The 20991-nt window shown below is 35.5% G+C and overlaps 1 protein-coding gene across 8 annotated transcripts in view; it reads left to right on the forward strand.

Annotated features, from left to right (window-relative positions):
- Positions 1–20991, forward strand: part of IKZF2 (IKAROS family zinc finger 2) — a 147633-nt gene that overhangs the window by 123997 nt on the left and 2645 nt on the right. For all 8 annotated transcript variants that reach the window (XM_029933905.1, XM_029933907.1, XM_029933902.1 and 5 more), the window contains 2 exons: positions 7065–7202; positions 15209–15352. In XM_029933905.1, coding sequence (XP_029789765.1) covers positions 7065–7202; positions 15209–15352 — 282 coding nt within the window. The remainder of the gene's footprint in view (positions 1–7064; positions 7203–15208; positions 15353–20991) is intronic.

Here is a 20991-nt window from a genome sequence, read left to right on the forward strand (position 1 = left end):
TTTATCTTTTCTCCATTTGTTCTCAAAGTGATATTGGGGAGGTGAGGAAGAAGAGGATTTAATGGCTCTAGCTGGGTTCTGACAACATATTCCTTTTATCACTTAATGCAGTGCTGTGGAAATTGGGAAAGATAGACTCCTACCGCCAACGCCCTAGCAAACCATTTACCTTTTATTAGTGGAGATGATTAACTTCCATGCTGTTTTTTCTAATATGAAATAACATCATGTCTTCTTAAAAGACAGCAGCACAATTTGCAATTTAGGAGGAATGGACCAATATAACTTTCTCCCCTTGAATTTTAGAATTCAGACACACAATTCTCGAAAGAGAATTGATGTAAAGTTTAGTTTAAACTGTATCATTGTCCTCAAAGTATGTAATCAACATACAGAGTAAATTTCCATACTTTGTTTCTGTATTACCAGTAACAAAATGATGCTTTGTCCAAGGATTTTTCAATTTTTTAATACCAAAATTTCTTATAAAGCAAAGTTAATTTCAACTCCTTTGATACTACAATTAAGATAGTTATAGTAAGGTTAAGAAAAATATTCTTAAAAAAAGAAATTATAACTCGGTTCCAAACCTAGAGAACATGATGATTTATGTTTTCCTATAAAAACCACTGTTTTCCAACTTCAGTACGAAAGCAGTTACTTAGGAAGCTTGTTAAACATGCAAATCTTCACGTAGCATCCCCAGAAAGTCTAGACCCAGCATGGTATCCAAGAATCTGCCTTTTAACAAACACAACAGGGAATTCTAACATGGGTAGCCTGCGGTTCATTTTGAGATCCATTGCAAATGGTTAAGCTAAAATATCTTTGAAAAGAGGAAGGTTATTTTGTGTTAGAATACTTAAGTAACAGTAGAAAGGAGGAGATATGCAATTTTACACAAAGTTTTCACGAATTCCCTATCTTATTAATGTGTGATTACCTTTTTGATGCCTAAGCTTTCCTAATATACATCATGCCCTTTTTTATTAGACAATTATAATGCATCCTTACAGAGCCATACCAAACTAACAACAAAAGTGATATTGTATATTGCTGTTTACACACGATGAAATGAAAAGCAACATCTGTCTCTCTCCTTCATAAAACTCCACTAAAATCACAGTAGACATTTATAGGGATTTAAACTCATAAGATCAAAGACAATGAGAAAGGATAGAATAGCAGCCAAGAGGAATAAGAAAAGCAGACAGAGGAAGAGACAAAATTAAACTTTTAGTGATTGTAGAGGAGAATAAGGGATGTGTAGCAAGCTAACTGGCACCACGGAATCCTGGAAAGTGGAAGAAATGGGAATATTAAAGTAAGGGATGGAGCTGTGGACCAAATATAAAGGAATTTAAAAATCTTTGTATAAAACTGTTAGACCATAGAACTACTCTCACCCAGACAGCCAACCAGCTAATCCTTCTCCTGACTCCCTTACAGGAAAATAAATGTTATTCCTTGGAGAGGTTTAACTGGAAATGTTCAGGCTTTGGAACTCCTGAACAAGGAAGGGGTAAGGGGAAAATAAGGATTTATGTAAAAGGCCACAAATGAACATTTAGATTTGTGGCCCCTTTTCTTGCCTTTTTAAATGTGAACATCCAGTTTATATCACCCTTGGGATTAGAAATTGGAGATATCTTCCCTAAAGAAATTGAAAGAGAAGACAAGGGAGTCTAACAATAAAGAGGTTACTTTGTAATAGTTCACAAACCTCACCTATGTTTCCTGAAATTCCAGTTAGCTTTTTAGTGCCCCACTATTCAATATGAAAGAACAATATGTATTCAGGCACCATCCATGTAAGAAAGTCCTCCAATACAGAGATCAATATAAAAAGAAAAAAGCTCAGAGAAAACAATATAAAGAGGGAAGAAAATTTTAAAAGAGAAAATGCTCAGAGGCGGAAGTTATTGTGCCCAAGAAAACACAGAATTCTATTTTTTAAAAAGGAGTAAGAAAACAGGAAAGAGCTCTTAGAAATTAAAACGCGTGATTAGCAGAAAACATTTAGCAGAAAGACTCAAAGAAAAAAATGAGGATTTTTTTAAGTCAAAAGGGTAAAGTCAAAATAGTCGATATGAGGGGGAAAAGGTAACACATGTAAAGAATCAGTCCAGAAGCTCTAACATCAAACTCTTAGATTCCAAAGAGAGGACAGTCAAATAGATTTTTATTAGATGGGGGTGGAGGAGACTCTGTATTTCAGTAAGTGCCCTTTAGTACTATTTGATTTTTTCAGGTATGAGCATATACAGTGATAGTAAAATGAGAAATAATTATTAAATAAAACTAAGAATGCTAACAAGTAATTCAACATTATCATAAATCTGTACATACTCTTGGAAAAATTTGTTACCTCATTTTAGCAACAAAACTATTATTTCATAACATAGGGAGATATTCAGTAAAATAAGCAGAGTATAAGTATAATGTATAGTGACATGATTTCATAGCAAAATGTGTCTTTGTATGTACAGAAAAAATACAAGAAAATGATGAAAATGTTAAAAGGTAGCTATCTCTAAGTTCTATGATTATAAATATTTTTGGTGAATTTTTATATTTTTTATACAGATGCATTGCTTTGAAAATTGGAAATTTAGGGAAATTTAAGGAAAACCAGTGAGAGAAAAAATATATATTAAAGAGTTAAGAAATGATGTTACTAATGAAAACCCTACGTGTTCTTTCCATGAACAAATCACTGTACTAAACTTGTTGCAAGTTACAAAAAATATATAATTTCTCAAGAGGGTCACAGTCTAACATGGGAGATCAAAATGAATTTATATACACACATATATATATATGTATATATATATAAAACCACAAATACATGACCAAATATTTCCTAGGTGTGAAGGCCAGTACAGTTATGATTCTTTAGGGGGAAAGATCATTTTCAGATGGAATGTGATTAAGGAGGTTGGGAATAGAAGGATGAACAGGATTTCAAGAGGCCCAAATTGTATGAAGCCATTCCAGAAAGAAGTAAGACTGAAGGGCTAAAGTTCAAAGTGATTTAGACTGTATCCTGGGGTAGAAGATGGGATGTATGCTTTGGGACCAGTTAGTATAGGGTACTGAATGCCAGGTAAAGGGATTTGGACTTTGTTCAATAGATGGTAAGAGTCAGTTGAGGTTGTTAAGGAGAGGACTAAAATAATTACACAAGAGAACAGCTGATTTGAAGTCTGTTGTGCCAGCCCAGGCTAGTGATAATGAAGAACGGAACTTGCATATTGATTGTGGGAATGAGAAGGAAGGATAAACTTGAGAAACATTGAAGGAGTTGAGTATATAGAACTTAGCAATTATTTGGACATGGGAAGAGAGGTAGGATCCAACAAAAGGGGCTGCCTTGTTGTGAGTCTGAATTATTAAAACAGTGGTAACAGCAGCACAAAAGAACAGTCAGAATAAAGTAATTTTGTGGAGGAAGATAATTTTAGATATGTTGAATTTTAGATTTCAGAGGAATATGCATGAGGCAATACTCAAAAGGCATTTGATAGTATAAGTTTTAAAGGCAATCACTCAGCAAATACATATTGAGTGTCTCTTATGTTTAATAACCATCACGAGCACTATTAATTCAAACACTGAGTAAGATATCGTCTCTTTCCTCACGACAAAGCTCATTTTTTGGATGAGGGAGATGAATAGATATCATATGGATAATTAGAATTCAGTTATTATAAGTAATACATTAACAGTATGGACAGGGTGCTGTGATTGCACAGAAGAGAAAACACCATCTTTGGATGTTCTAGATCATTCTAAAAAGGGTTAAATGACCAGTAGCAGCTTAGAAACATGGGAAACTATTCCAGGAACAATTTGGACATTTCATTGAAATGAGGGCTTCATCTGGAGGGAACAGAGGGAGACTGTTAATTATAGCAAGAATAAAATATGAAGTTACATACCTATTTGCTAGGTAGGACGAGTCATTGAGAAGCCGGTAAAGGGAAACAGAATCTAACCCAAGAAGCTCAAACAGGAGATTCGATACAGATAGTAGCCAAGAAATTAGGAAAATTTAGAATCAAAGTCCACTGGATTTAGTGATTCAGAGGTTACTGATGACTTTATAAAAATGTTTTAGTAATATCAGAATGAAAGGTGTTTCAGATGGTGAGAATGTAACAATATTTATCAAAATAAATGCACAATACTGTTCCTCTTCTGTGAATGTGTATGTTATACATACTAACTCATGGTTTATAAGTATACAGATAAACTCATATATAGGGAGTAAATGTAAACAGTATTTTCGTGAACTTGATTTTTAAGAAATACCAAAAAAGTGACAGGAGGAGGTGGTCTTGTGGGGCTAGTAGAGCCATTAGATCTGGCAAGGATTGTTGATAATGTTTGAACATCATCTTCCAAAGAGTAGTAAGGACACGATCTAGACTTTGAAGGGGCTAAGTACATGAGCACAAATAGGACAACAGCAGTTCCCGGAAATTCTGAAACACTGTCTCTCCTCCACCCAACTCCACCACCCCCATTATCTGATTCACTTTTGCTTTTCCTTCAGTCATCAGCCGAAGTGTTCCTACCTCAGGTAGACCTTCCTGCCCAACTTTCTCAAACTAACTTTGGTTCCCCACATTATGCTAGCACACCATTCTTTTGCTCTGTAGAATCTACCATAATCTGTAATGCATTGCTTATATATTTGTTAAATGTCTGCCTTCCTCACTAGGCTGTCAGTTGCACGAGGAGGATAAGCACCAAGAGAATTTGTTCTCCACTCTACATTCCAGCCTCATCACAGTGTTCATACAGAGAAGGGTTTTTTCTCCCAATATGTATTAGATGAGAGAGGTAGAGGAATAAGGTGGAGCATTTCCAGAGTAAATGTCTTAGAGACATAACAGAGGATACCAAAGCCCAACAATATATGTTGCCCGGTATGTGGATTGCAATAGTGGAGCACAGATAAAGATTTCGGGAAATTGAGGTTATACTTGTTGAGAACAATTAGCTCAAATTAGGATGAAGAGGTAAGAGCAATGTTTTAAAGTAGCTATTAAAATGGGAGAAGTTGAAGTAAAGCATAGAGGATAGACTTCAAAAATGAGGCTAGTAAAAAAAAATTATTTTAGAAAACAGTAGAAAGTATATGGTCTTTTCTTCCATGTCAGGTGAGTTAAAAGTTCCTCAAGTGTTGTGAGCCAAGGGTAGTGGAAGGGAACTATGTTTAAATTAAGTTGAAAGGGTCTCAGGTTTGCTTATATAAATAAGGGGAGGAAAGTATGAGGTTGATATGTTCATAGTAAAATAGGTATCATGGGACACAATGCAACAGAACTGACGAAGGGGAAGAGAGAGATGACAAAACTAGTTTACAGTGAGCTACAGGTAGACTTCTTCAGTGTAAATTCGCCTATTTCTAGAGAAACAGCACTAAGCAAGCCCAAATGAAGTAAGCATAACAGCAAACAAAAGCTTTGTATAGTATGTAGTCCTGTATCTTAAAATGCAGTTATGTGTAAATATATTATTTAGATGAAATGCTTTTGACCAAAATTACTTTCTTGTAATTTTTAATGCTCCCACACAGTGACAAAGATTCTTCACAATATACAGAGATACCTTGGTTCAATGTATAGAAATTCTTGGTTCTGAAAAATAGAACTTAGTTTGCCTCATATTTCTAGAAATGACTAATCCTGCCTTGGATAGCTTTTATTTAACACTATTTTGAAAAATTATGATCATGAAATAACTGACTTTATATGTACCTCAAATACAACTTAAAATTTTGGTGTGTGTTTTTTTTATCGGTATAGTGAAATTTCTATGCAGCTATGAACAACTTGCCTTGTTAATGTTTTTCAGTTCCGCTTGTGACCAGCATCATTGCATGGGTTTGTAAGGTGACTGGAGTTAGGGCTACTATCTTTGACTATGAAAAAGAGTGGTCTGTTTTTCCTCTGGGCAAAACAAAGTGGGTCCTATGTCAAATGAGGGCCACTGACCTGATTCTCACTGTGCTTTACCACTGAGGGCTTTGGCACTGACCAGCTGGTGTTTTATGTTTTTTCTATATTCGTTCAAAACCAAGAATTAATGTGCTCTGTGATATTCCTGTGATTTGTGATACATTAAAACATCTCTTTCCATAAATGTTTTCCTTCATTCATTTTTTAAAGTTCTGTGGGGTATTTGTGTGTGTGTGTGTGTGTGTGTGTGTGTGTGTGTGTTTAATGGGAGCATCGAAATATTTTGCCAGGTATACTGAGATATGGCTCTCTGGTTACTAAGAATTAATTCATTTCCTGAATGTGAAATGCGTTAGAAAATGCTGCTATCATTGTATAACTAAATATGTTGGGACTTCAGTGGTTACTGTTAATAATCCTGACTCAGAGCACCTAGTAGGTTAGTTCTTGGTAACGTAAGAACAGGCTGATGTGGGAGAATACACTTCTCTGCTGCCGTTTTGCATGTATGAATAGTTATTACCAAGGTGGAAAGAAAAGAGAAACTCTTTTATCTGTGCTTTTTCTCATCACTTGAATTATTTTTAGTCTCTTTGGTGCCCATGAATAATCTTTTCATTAAACAATGACATTTGAGTTGTTGCATTTTATTTTCTTCAGTAAAAATTCTCTGCCCTTATCCCCGACCCCACCGCAAAAAATTTTTAAAAAAATTCTTACCATGTATCTAGGACACTTGTGATTTGTCTTTTGAATGAGTCAAAGCTGAGAGAATTGTGTAAGGGCAAATGTTAGTGTTACGAGTCAGATAATTTGAAGACTGATCATCAGCCCCTCATGATCTAGGATACAGTCAGAGCATGAATTTGATTCAGTATTTCCCCTATCTCCAAAGGTACGATCTGCCTTATCTTCTTGCTCTCTTTTAGTCTTGGTAGAAATTTATTAGCTTTTCTCACCTAAATCAGAGTGTGGAGGAGGAAGAGATTTGAGTCTGAAAAGCATATAAATGCTTCCTCCACACTATCAAAAGTCAGAGGTTAATTTTGCTTTGGATGAGACTGCTGGCACGCTAACCTTGAGTTCTCTTCACAGTGGGTAAACCTCACAAGTGCAACTACTGTGGACGAAGCTACAAGCAGCGCAGTTCACTGGAGGAGCACAAGGAACGCTGCCACAACTATCTCCAGAATGTCAGCATGGAGGCTGCTGGGCAGGTCATGAGTCACCATGGTGGGTAGAAATGGCATTCGCCATTTTCATATCCCCTCACTGCTTCTGTAGTTCTTTATGGGTTAAAGAGGTCCCTCTTCCTTTCAGCATGAAGATGAAATCTTACTCTTTTTTCAAACAATTTTAAATCACATTAACTTTGCATGGGATTATCTTGTAAAGCACTTTAAGCGAGTAGAGCTTTGGGACCCTTGGCAAACAACCTATACTGAGTGTTTAGGATACTCCCAAATTAATTCTGATAACATGTGTTTGAATTAACATAGTAATGGCAGCCAACCTTGAGTACCCCAAAGGAAGAGAGCATTTACTCTTTCTCTTTCATTGGCTGCACCGAATAGTTAGAAACGGTTCTACCTAAGCCTGTAGGGCTCCTCAAAGAGTTGGTAGGTTGTGTATTTTCATTTCTCTTAGGTAAGTGATTGGTGATATAAATGATCTTTCCCTAATCAGGTTTGTGATTTATCTTGGGAACTACTCATTTTATTCTCTACTAGTATAGGGAGCAATCTAGACTAAAACTAGGCATCATTTCCCTCCACAAAAATCAGAACCCAAGCAAAACATCCTCATCTCTGCAATATACAGTAACAGGTAGGAAGGTAGTGTCTAAGTTTTATCAATTAATTATGTTATTGAAAACTTAATGTTAGTAAATCAGCCTCACAAAGAAAAGTTATGAATTTCAATTATTTAGATTTGGAGCATCCATTTTATCCTATTATATTTTTATACTGATTAATTTCATCATTCATATAAGTACACATAAAAATCTTAACCTCTTGTTGCATTTCTTTTATTTTAAAAAGATTTAGCCAATATCAAACAGTACAGTTGGGGAATGTTATAGTCATTTTTAAAATGTAAATATCTATTTAGCAACTTATAGACTGCTCAGGATTGTTTGTGGGGCTTTTTTGGTGTTATTTTATGTGGTACATACTGTGGAATTGTGTTTATTGGACAGCAAGTAATTATTTGTTGTTGAATTGGAAATTTAAAGTATTTATTTTGTTACCCTGAATAGTTGAAGCATTTCTTCTTATTGAGGGTAGTTTATATAATCTAAAGAATTGTATATTTCTATCTGTTGTTAATGAGTCCATATATTTTTATATTATTATTAACAATTTTAAAAACCTGTTTTATGTATTAGTAAATTTGATAGTGCGAACTTGCATCACCCGAGCTTATGAAGGTAGCATGGGATCCAAAGCATGGAATTTAAAATGCTAAATCTCAGAGTCCAGTAAACCTGGCCTGGCTGTATGGCAGGCTTAGTATGAGATTGATTGTTGATTGTGATTAAATTAAATGTGATTGGATATGCAGTAAATACCCAACAAACCATTCTTTTCACTATTAGATTTCATGGCATTAAGTATTAAGAAATATTAAATGTTCCATTCCCTATAAAATTATGTTACTTATTAGCATTAATGGGCATTTAAGGTTTTGTTTGCCTACTGAGCATACTGTTTCTGTTGAAATTATTTTTAGAGGTGGTTTGAGGCAGGATAACTGATGGAGGATTGAGGCCATGCAGAAACTTCAGATGCCTTGTTGTACTACTAGCTTTTCCATATAATGTTCTCTCATTGCAATTTTGACATTTGATTGGATTATTAATTATATTAATTTCTTTTTCATTGAGTTATTTATGAAACTCTGTTGTACACATATCTGAATTAGAAATACAGTCTCTTCTAAAACACATTTGTTGTTATAGGAAGGTAAAGTGTACATAAAGAGTCAGCATTTAACTGTATGTTGGCAAATTAACCAATTATAGAATAAGCCCTGACAAAATTCAAGCAGGTGTATTTGGGGAGGGGAGGAGACATTTAAAGAGCTATAGCATCAACCTCCCTTTCTCACATTGTTTAGCTCTTGACTCAAAAGGCTTTTATAGGTTGCTCTAAAACTGGAACTGAATGAGGAAAGTGGAAAAGACACTCAGGTAATGAGTAGAGCAGGAGGCAAAGCCAAGGACAAGTGTATGGTGAGCGTGGGAGAAGGAGATAGGTTTTGATATCGTTTACAGACCCAAATACTAGTTCTTCCATGTTGGATACAGTTTTAAACATTAAAGTTATATAAATACCATTTCATACTATACCTCTAGGTATGTTGTAATAATAATTTGAGATTATCCTTAATCTCCTTTTCCTTTTGTTAATATTTTTAATGCAGAATGGAGGAGGTGGGGTAGAAACTTACCATAAGAGGAACAATATACAGACAGAATACTTGTAGAGTTCATCATTAACCTTGTCTCATATAAATAGTTTGGCATGTGTCTCTTTTGAAAGAGAGCCACAGTGAAATTCATATTTATCCCCTTCTCTCTCCTACTATCCTGCCTATATTGTCTGCCGTTTTTAATTTTTTCTTTAGTGGTAGGGATGGGCCTTACCATCACTGTGGCTGCCATTAGCTCTCTTAAATTAATTGCTATTCATTTTTTTGCTCATATCTGATGTAGTTATGTCTCCTGGCCTCTCCCTAAAACATGTTCTTCCCCATGTTGGCTCTTCCAGGGAGGTATATGTCTGAAGTCAAAGAGGCATTCTTTCACTTCATTCAGTGAATATTTGCTCAAGACTTGCTATGTGCCAGTTTTTATGAAATATTCTGGGGACATAAAGATACATGGACACAATTTATTTCATACATTTATAGTCTGGTAGGAAATATGTACTTTTGAGAAAGATAAATAAAATAAATGCTCTAATATACATAATATACATATACACACTTCTGTAGGAGCACAAATGTAGACTTGACCTAACTCTGTCTAGAGAAACCAAAGAAATTCTCTTATGTGCAGTGTTTGATTTGTACATGAGGTTGAGAAAAATCACACATATTAGGTCACAGAGAACATACATTTCAGGCAGAGCACTTGCCACAGGCGAACACTTGGACGTATAAAAGAACATTCGCAGGTTCCTGGACACGAACATAGTTGGAGTTAAAGAGGTGGTAGGAAATGAATTGGACATAATTGGTTGCAATGCAAAAATGAAGTCCTTTATGCTAACACAGTGTTTGAATTCCACTGGAGTAATCCGATTTGTGTCTTGTAAAGAAAAATGCCACCAGTATAGAATACAGGAGAGATGCCTGACTGAGGTCTGAGGAGAGACTAGAAGAAAGAATGCCAAGGAATAGAGGAGAAGACCGGAGCACGAAAGGGACCAGGATGAAACACTGAAGACATATGCAGGAGATAGAATAAAACGTTTTTGACTTTGAGGGACAAGGAGAAAATTCACAACTTGTGGTTTTGGAAACGAAGATAATAATAATGAATTGTATGGCAGATTATCTTATTTGAAAATTATCTTTATGCTCATTTTTCAAGTCTCTTTACCTTGAAGAAAAAGCTTTAAATTGCGAAGTATGTAATTAGCTTTTGCCCCCTTGCCAGAAGACAAAAATTAAAGCATGAATCAAAAGATAGCTAGCTTTAAAGTAAGAACATGTATTATTAAGTTTATGCTTTGAATTATTTGAGAAAGGGAAACTCTTTCTTATAAGTTTGGGGACATAATTGAGAACCTGTAAACTTACTAGAGTAAGTTCCTTCAACTTGTTTCCATTGGGTAGCATTATTTCCTCCGTGAAGTCATTCAGTAAAAAAACAAAAACAAAAACAAAAAAACCCCACCTTGAATATTGTATTTGTCTTACATCATAAAAGGTACTAGAGACACAAATAAAATGCAATCGCTTCCCTATGGTTATTTCCAAGTACTGGAAGTAATTGACCAGTAAGCCAACACAATAGTCTGACAAGCTTTACAGGGGCATTTAGGGTAGATGTCTAAACTAGACAAGATGTCCAAGAGGAGTTTCTGGGGAAGGTTGTGTTTGAGTGGAGATTTGAAAGGCAACACAACCAGCTGTGAAAGGAGTTTTTTGTGCAGACAGAATGGCATGTGCAAAGATCTAGAAGCCTAAAAGATCATGATGAGTTAAGGACCAAAAAGTAACTGTATAAGTAGAGCCCACTTTATATGGGCAAAAGAAATTGAAAGGTGATAAGCCAGAGAAATAGTCTGCGAACAGATTATCAAGGACTTAATTGTACTAAGCAAGGACTTTTGTATTTTATCCTAAAACATATTAGTGTGTTTTCACATTTTATTGCTAGAGATATAGGAGATAAATGAGTCAAGAGAGAAACAAGTATAGACCATTGCAACAATCTCCTGATTGGTCAAGTAGGGCGTAGTAGCCTGGAATAAACAGTTAGAAATTGAGAGCAACTATACATGTAGAATCTAAAATACACAGTACACCCATGTGTTTATATTAGGAGGAGGTGATAGAGAGAAGGGAAAGGAGACCGAGGGAAAGGAAGAAATCTAGTATTTGCCATAGTTATTTAGCGTGGATGACCTGGTAGATAGTGGTGCCCTCCAAGAAGATGAAAATTGGAAAAATAGGAGAAAATATGGGATGAGAAATGGAGATTTCAGTTTTTGAACATATTATCTTTTAGGCACCTGTGAGTGACTGCCAAGTGAAACTGTCTAGGAGGAAGTTGAATATATAGATCTCAAATTCTCAAGAGAAGTCTGGGTAGGAAATAACTATTTGGGAGTCATTATCATATAAGTTGTAACCTAAGGTAATACGTTTTCTAAAGTTCTGTGGGTAACTATAGAGTGAGACATTTAGATGGCCAAGAAAACACCAAGAAGGAAAAAGAAAAAAAAAAAGAGAAGAAGAAAAAGAAAGAAAGAAAGAAAGAAAGAAAGAAAGAAAGAAAGAAAGACAGAAAGAACCATGAAGATGAATAGGAGCAGAGAATGGGAAAATGCGAAGTGATTTCACAGAAGCCAAAGCAAGCAGGTATTGGCACCATCAGATATTGTCAAGAAAATAAGATAAACTGATTTTTTAAAAATATTTGGCAACATGGAGAAAGTCTGTAACAATATACAAGACATCCATTATGTCTCCCTGCCCTACATAGCTTCCTCCTTCTTTTGATAACAAAACTTCCACTTTCCTTTAGAGAACGGTCTCCTATTATATATAGCCATGTCAGGACTATAAGCCTGGCTTCCCTACCCTTTCTTGGCCAGGGACTGGACATGTGACTTAATCTAGGTCCCTCAGCCTCTGTCTTTATGGATTTTGAATTTGAGTGGATTGTTTGGTAAACATAGTTATGTTGGGAACACTCTTAGATGCTTCTGTCTTTAAGTTTTACAAAAGTGATGAGATAATGAAATAGTGCAATTATAAACATTTTTATCTTGGTTACAACTTCAAAAATAAGGTCAAGGAAGATATCTGGTTATGAAGTTTGTTCTAACAAGTAAGATTAGCTTATTGGTATTTTCTTAGCCTAGATAAATCTCTCACTATGTGATTGATGCATTATTGAGTTAACTTAAGAACTTGTTTTGTGTTTCAAGCCCAAACATTGCACCCAGACCCATGAAAGAAAAAAAAATAAGATTGGTTATGTAATTGAGAAAATGTAAATCTTTTCCCAATGGCAGACCTTAAAAATATGTCAAACTTGTTTATAAAAAGTCAACACTCTAATTGTCTCGACAAAAAAAATAGTATAGCATACTGGCTAAGGGCCCAGGCTCTAGAGCCAGGCCACATAGGTTTAGCTCACATATTCCCTACAAACTAGACACAAACACCAATGTATCTCTGGGTTTTTGTTTCCCAATTTGCAAAATGGAGATGGGACTGATCTCAAGGGGGTTACCGAAAAGATTAAATAAAGTATTTAATGCAGTCTTAAAACCGTACTTAGCACATAGTATATGTCAGATATTATTATTATTGCTGATATGATAGAAATAGGTTCAATATTTGATATGCGAAGGGCTGATGTAAAATAGAAGTAAGACCAGAGCTCTGACAAAGTCATTGTTTTCAGTTCACATGAGCTTCATTGAACTTGGGACAAATCATCTGAATTGAGGTGGATGTGGTGTGGGACAGCTCGCACACCCAGGTTTCGTTTTGAGTGTTAAATGTGTGCAAATATGAAAATTCAAGGTTAGACTTAGAGCAAAACTGCCAAGTTTTAGACTACTCATTTCAAAACTAATTAATATATTCAATTTGGGGGCAAACCCAGTTAACCAGTTTTGCCGGTTTTTAACAAAATTTACAACAACAGACCTTTTTTGTTTCTTTCCTTCTTTCAATTTAGATCCCGGGTTGTGACATATTTTCATCTTCAGTCCATACATAGCCTGTTTTTTAGCTTGAGAGTTACGTTAAATAATGTAGTAAGCACCTATGAATCGACCACCCAAAACAAAAATTAAGACTTTGACAATAATCTGTATCTAATCACTAGTTCCAACCACATCCATTCTTCACTGCCATTCCATCCTGTGGCCACCCTTGTTTGAATTTTTTAGTCAGCCTTTCTTTGCTTTCCTTTTTAAGTATTTGTTTTTATTTTAGTTGTTGGTGAAAGAGGACATAATGGTTTATGTAACATCTTGGTTTATATATTTTTTCCACTTGGTAACATCATAGATTATATAGTATAGAAAATGACCAGAGTGTTTCCTTCTTCCTGAATCTCATAATCTCCTTTCAAGTTAACATCCAGTATTTGCAGAATCCCTTGCCAATTGTACCCATATCTTATGAGTTGAAGATTAAATTTTTCTGGTCCATCCACTAGAATATACTAGGGTAGCCCAAAAATGTAGATTGGATATAGATTTCTTTAAACATGTCCGAATTAGGAAAACATTTTTCTGTTGCCATTTTTCATTTCTTCAAGATCAGCGACCTGTTTTGGTTATTAAGTAGGTCACCTGAATTGTTCACTGGATTTTCTTAACTTTCATCTCTTGCTTTCTCATTTTACTTTAGTGTCTGCCCTTATAAATGAGAATGTATTGTGACACAGTGGAACTATTCTTTACAAATGAAAGGAGCAGAATAAATTCTTTTACAGTGTATGCTAAACAAGTAAATATATTCTAAGATAGGAAACCTCTAGCTTCCAGATGGCCCTGGCACAGGTACAATTAGAGAAAGCAATGGTAATCAAGAATAAGTTACAGTCTTTCCTGTGAACTTTGGCTTCAATCATCTGTCTCAGAGTTACTGTATCCTTAAACATCCTTTGATGGTATTTCTATGCAAAAACTTTTGTTAAGTCCTTTTACTATACTATGAACGTCAGTATCTAATGTCAATATCTGTGAGCTACTCTATTAGCTCATAGCAACTTAGACAAATGGCATGAAGAGGGAGCAGCTTTGGAGAGTTTATATCAGATTAATTAGAGCAGTTTAGTGAGAAAATATGCCAGTTTGGAAATGGAATGTCTTATCCTGCTGAAGAGCTCTTTTTAAAATAAATTAGAGTCATAAAGCTGCCACAGTTTACTATGTGTAGACATGTTCAGAATTGGAACTCCTTCACGAAGGCTGCTTTGGGCACGTATGTATCTACTGCCAGTAGGTCTAAGAGCTCACTCGTCTCATCAATAGAAAATCTGCTACAGGAAAATCCATGAGTGGAAAAAAAACCTGGTTAAATATTGTGCTGTTATTCTGTGTGTCTGTTTAAGCTTTCCTGCAAAACAAGTTGACTTAATTTGTTTTAAAAAAAATAAACTCCAAAAGCCTTGAGAATAGTGCAGTCTTGAAGTAGTATCGATTTTAATCAATGTTAAAAACACTTTCAGAGGAGTAAGATGAGAAACAAGATGAACATGTTCACCCCAGTAGTGGCCAACAGTTTATGTCATTGATCTGAGAGCAACATGAATAAAAACAAATCCCCTCCCCCCTGTGTGTGTGTGTGTGTGTGTGTGTGTGTGTGTAAAGTTAAAGAGTGTACACTAACACTAAAGGTTATTCTTTCTACTTGCTTTTATCCAAGCTTACTAGCTTATGTTTATCTAACACATATTGAGCCGGCAAATCTAGCTTTGTATCTTTTAAAATGTTGAAGAAATTATCAGATTGCATTTTTTGTATGGTTTTACATAGTACCTCCTATGGAAGATTGTAAGGAACAAGAGCCTATTATGGACAACAATATTTCTCTGGTGCCTTTTGAGAGACCTGCTGTCATAGAGAAGCTCACAGGGAATATGGGAAAACGTAAAAGCTCCACTCCACAAAAGTTTGTGGGTAAGCATTACAAATGATTTTACCTCAAAGGTGGTTTTAATGGGCAGACGTGTGTTCCCATGTATTGGAACTACAGATGGTATATTTCAGTTCAAGAGGTAAATACCAATCTCTTTTGTCCATTATTCATTTCTGCTTTATGCTGTTCCATGCGTATCCCCATCTCTGTCTCTCTCTCCATCTCTGTCTGTCTGTCTCTCTCTCTCTCTCTCTCTCTCTCTCTCACACACACACACACACACACACACACACACACCCTTAGATATATGGGCCTAGGAAGTAAAAGAAAGACTAATAGTAGTTGCTTCTCCAAATTAAGTCATAGCTAAAGTACATTACAATGTAAAAAGTCCACTTATTTACAAAATAAAAATACTTAAGGAGAATGGTGTCATCTATAAGCCAGTTTTGTAATGTTTTCCAATTTGCATTAGTACCAGGTCTTTAAGCTATTTTCTTTACATGATAGTAATGCTTGTACTATTTGATCTAGAATTAAATCTTTCCCCCCAAAATTCTGCATTAGAAAAATAATGAGGCAACCTACATTCAAGTCTTGCATATTTGCATCTGTCTTTCATATATGGATCTTTGTTTTCATCTGGCCCATGATTTTGAAACAAAAAGATTAAATATAATGTATTTAGACTTTTCTTTTTCATTTCCAAGCCCTTAGACAGTCTTTAGAGTACATTCATAGTTCTATAAACTATAAATCATAAAGCATCTCTGAGGATGAAAAAGCATCTAAATTTTTTAAGAATGTATAAAGATAGTGGAGTGCCTGAGTAGCTCCATTGCTGTTAAGCGTCTGACTCTTGATTTTGCCTAAGGTCAGGATCTCACAGTTCATGGGATTGAGCCTTGTGTAGGGCTCTGTACTGACAGCACAGAGCTTGCTTATGATTCTCTTTCTCCCTCTCCCCCTCCGCCCCTCCCCTCCTTGCATTCTCTCTCTCTGTCCCTCTCTCTCACTTTTTCTCTCTCAAAATAAATAAAATTTAAAAAGAATGTATAAAAACAATGATTCTATATAAAGAATTGCCATTAATTATATGTGTAATACATCTATTCTTACAGGATTTATAAGGGTAAAAATTAGAAGAGAAAAATATTCAAACAGATTCTCATATTCTGTTGTCAAGGAGTATTGTGGAACATCCTGATATGGGTTGAGTGATGACTGGGAGAAAATCTCTTTGGTTATTTCAGGGAGGGAAGGTTAATGAAATTCTTTTACTCCAATAATCAATCACTTGGAGAAGATATCTTTTCAATCTGAAATTGAGGAACTAACAAATCACAAAATATCATTTTAAGACAAGCTGGAGAGATTTATTGACAGAGCTCTTTGGGAAAAAAAGACTAGAGGACGCCCCTGAGGGATCACAGTTGATACTAGGTCAATTTAAAGCCCCTGCAAGAATATTGAAAGGCCTGCCTTGGGCCTAAGTAACTTTTCTTTCTGTCTTTCTTCCTTTATACAAATAACTGTTTTTTATGTCTTCTGGATCTATTTAGTTTTGTTCTTTGTAACATTTTCAATGTTTCCTATGACTTAGAGATGCTCAATTTGATTTGATATTATTCCTTAGGAAAAGGGGATGGATTTTTTCCCAATTACATTTTGATTTTAAAATAATAACATTAGATTTTTATTAGGAATTGAATGGTATTTTTTTCTTTATTTGGATTATACTTTCTAGTAATATATAAAAAGTACTGTCACTGTGATGGTTTTTGAAATGAAAATTTCATCATTCCACACTCACTATAAATTCCTTTTTACCATGTCTCTCAGTTAAATAGTATTCTTTGACCTTATCAAGCCCTGCAGACCAATGATCCCTGAACTTTCTGTATATCTTTTTGTGTTCTCTTCTCCTTTTCTTGTCCAACTTAGATTCCATGGTTAATAATTTTTACTACTCTCTTACCAATATTCTTGACTCTCTTACTTTGTTGTCTTTCTATCCCCACTAGGAAACTCCACTCTGTTGAAAGCAGAGAAGCATCAGTCCAATATCTACAGGGCTGCTAGTACTTTTGGAGAAAATCCCACACCCTTACAAAATTGGTGCCTTATAAATCAGTGAATACGTGATCTCAAATATCAGTTGTTCAATCCATATATGTAGCAGTCCTACTTTGATCCCATCCCTCAAAAAGCCATTCCAGTGTTTCTTTATTCTCCACAAACATGGCATCTCACTTTATATCTCAATTTACAGGGAATAAGGTCATTTGAAATTATTTTAATATAATATCACTAATCATATAAGTATCAAGTGCATTTATACGAATACTTTCTTTTTTTCCTCCTTGTTTCAATGAAAGAAGCATCCCTCTTTTTAATTAAGGTTAATTCCTGCTCTTGTACTCCGCAATCCTTCTATCACAGACCCCCAGATACCTTATGTTTTATTATTCCTTTTTCTCACTTATATTTTCAATCTCTCCCCTCTATTGGCATTTTCCTTTTAGTATTTAATGTGATAAACTCTCATCATTAAAAAAAATTTCCCTCAAAACCAAGTCTCCTTCTTGCTACTACCTACTTTCTCCTCTTCAAAACTGGAGTGGTTGAAAGAGTTCTCTATGCTTGCTTTCCATAATTTCTTTCTTTCTACTCATTCCCCATGTGCAGCCTGGTTTTCTTCCCCGTGAAATAATTCCTCATCCCACTGAAATGATTCTCATCGACGTCACCACCAGCTTCCATAGTGTCAAGTGCAGTAGACCCTTTTTAGACTATCTTATATAATTCAGAGAAAGCATTTACCCACTCTTGAATAATTGCTTTTGAAACACTTCTCTGCTTGATATCCCTGACATTGATCTCTTGCATTTCTTCTAGCTTCTCTGATCTTTCTCCATCTTCCTTATGAATCTACCCTTAACAGATATGCAGATAGGGCAAAAGCACTACTGAAGGCCTCCATTCATATGCCTAAATATTTTAATATTTTAAATCAAGCTGAAAAACTATTTTCTAAGTTTATTTGAGGTGAGGGGTAAGGGGTAAGGGAAAGAGAGAAATGGAGAGAGAGAGAATCCCAAGCAGGCTCCGTGCTGACAGCGCAGAGCCTATGCAGGGCTTGAAATCACAAATCATAAGATCATGACCTGAGCTGAAACCAAGAGTCAGATGCTTAACTGACTGAGAGACCCAGATGCCCCTAAGCTGAACAACTATTGTTTTACCCTCCTAACTTGGGAGGCTGAGTTCAGATAAATAAAGAATCCTCAAATCCCTTAGAGTTCCACACCAGACCTTGACAGCATGAGCAGAACCACCGCCTGACATGGTGCCAGCCCTCTCTCAGACCCACTTCTGTTTCTGTCTAGTATCAAAAGAGGCCTCATGCACATGTGTGGGGACACTTCAGCCTTTACATTCAGCTTCTTTTCACATTGCACCCCACACACAGCATATAAAGAGCAGTGCGTAAGCCTCTCCTCAGACCTAAGTGTGTGCAAACCAGCAATATTATTGGTACTCAGGAGGATAGACTTTATGAAGAGGACTATGCAAACCCTTGGTACAAACTCGGTGCCATTTGGGAGAGGAATTCTGGGATCCTGGGTATCCAGGGAAGGTCTAGGGAGTACACTCCAGGTAGGCATATTCCCTTGGCTCTGCACATTCCTCATTCCATGAGGAGCAAGGGACTTTGTCAACATGGGGCCCTGTGCAGGAATCCAACTTGCCGTGGTTGGTAGGCAGGCATAAAAATCTTGGTGTTCTCCCAAGATCTATTTTTGACCTTCTCTTCTTCACACTTTACCTATGCTTGGGTTATATCTTATATTTTCTTGGCTTCAGAAGTTACTTCCTATCAACTGATGACTTATATATCTACATGTCAAGCCCAGGTCTCTCTCCTAAATTTGAGACTGTACTCAAATTTACTGGACCATAACTATTACTCATAGTTTTCCCAACTTGAATTTGTCATCTTTTCTATCTCCCATCCACTGTTTCCCAGGTCAGAAACTTAGGCTACATGCTTAACTTCTTCCTCATTTTTATTATCTAAGTCTAGATAATCACCAAACCCTAGAAACTGTATATTCTAAATTTCTCTCCATTTCATCAAGTTTTCTTCATTTCCACTGCCACTATACTAATTCAGGCCACCATGATCTTTAGAGCAATAACTTCCTAAACCATTTTTATAAATATCTAATCAAGTCACTTCCCTGTTTAACCCTATTAATCTGTATTGCTCTCAGCATGAAATTCAAATTCCTTAGCTGTTGAATAAGCCCTGTTATTATCTTCTCTATCTTTCTTATTTATTTCCACTGCCAGCTATATACTGAAATTTAAGTAATCCCTTGAATAAGTCCTGCCCTCTTGCCTCTGAGCCTTCCTACCAGCTGCTCCACCCCCACATTCCTTTACTTGGCTAATATTTGTCATCACATTCTTATCTCTGATGCCACCTTCTTCAAGAAGTCTTCATTTACTCCCTTAATATAAAATATGTATTCCTTTAATTTGACCTCATATAGCACATAGCACACTGTATTCTATCTGATCCCTAAATCGCTGTCACTGCCTCTAAACTGTAACTTCTTTGAGAATATAGATTAGGTTTGTCTGGCTTAACTTTTTAACTCTTAACATTGCAGTATCTTAAACTGGATGCCATGAAATAAGGTCTCATCATTTTTTTCTTCCATTTTTGTTACTCCAATTATAACCCTGATCTACTTTGAAGACCTCTTTTCAAACCTGAAACAATACTAGCTATCCAAAAGTGCTTTTCCAGAATGCAGTTCTGTAGATAAACTTTTTTATCAACATTACAAATTAGGCATCCATCTGTAACAACATACTAAACATTTATAAGAAGTCCACATATATTTTTAAGAAGCCTTTTTCTATAAGATCTACCTATCAAAGTAACCAGGCAATTAGTAGGAGACCACATTGTTTTAGGTGCAGAATTTTAAAAAGATTACACTGTCCAAAGCTAGCAATATTTAGTGGAGGAAAATTAAAATTACTTCTGCTTTATGCACAAGGCTATTTTATGGTTAATCTTTAGATACTGTGTTGAAGTGAAATATTAATTTGTTAAGGTAAATATTAAAGGGAAAGCTACAAAACTCCTTCAGTCAAGATAAAGTATGGAAAACTAACAATGGATGTACATAGCACAATTGTCCATATGTCTAAATAAGGAAGGGGTGGTATAAAAATGATAAATTCTCCATTTCAAGAAACAAAACAACAAACATATTATCTTCCAAGTTTATAAATAAACTGCTTATTTTAAAAAGTCCTAAATTCCATTCAATTTATCAAACAATACAACTTTTAACAGTATTTTAATGGTGTCATCTTTGAATTCTCTAGGGTGAGAAATGCTGGCTCTATAATTTTTTTTCTAATATAGCAGTTAAGTCAACCAAATTAACCCTATATAACAATGAAGGGACAGCTGTCCTAATCAGATCACTCTCACTTTTGTGATCTTTGTGGCTTGGTCACTGATATCTAAAATATGCAAAACAAGTATAGTGTCTGACTTATTTTCACCTGGTATTTCTTCTTTTGCCTATAGTTGCTGAGCTCTAGACAAGTGGAAATTCTAATTGAGAATGAAAATAAGATAACACACTCAATC

Source organism: Suricata suricatta, chromosome 3 (assembly GCF_006229205.1).
Source record: "Suricata suricatta isolate VVHF042 chromosome 3, meerkat_22Aug2017_6uvM2_HiC, whole genome shotgun sequence".
Lineage (NCBI taxonomy): Eukaryota > Metazoa > Chordata > Mammalia > Carnivora > Herpestidae > Suricata > Suricata suricatta.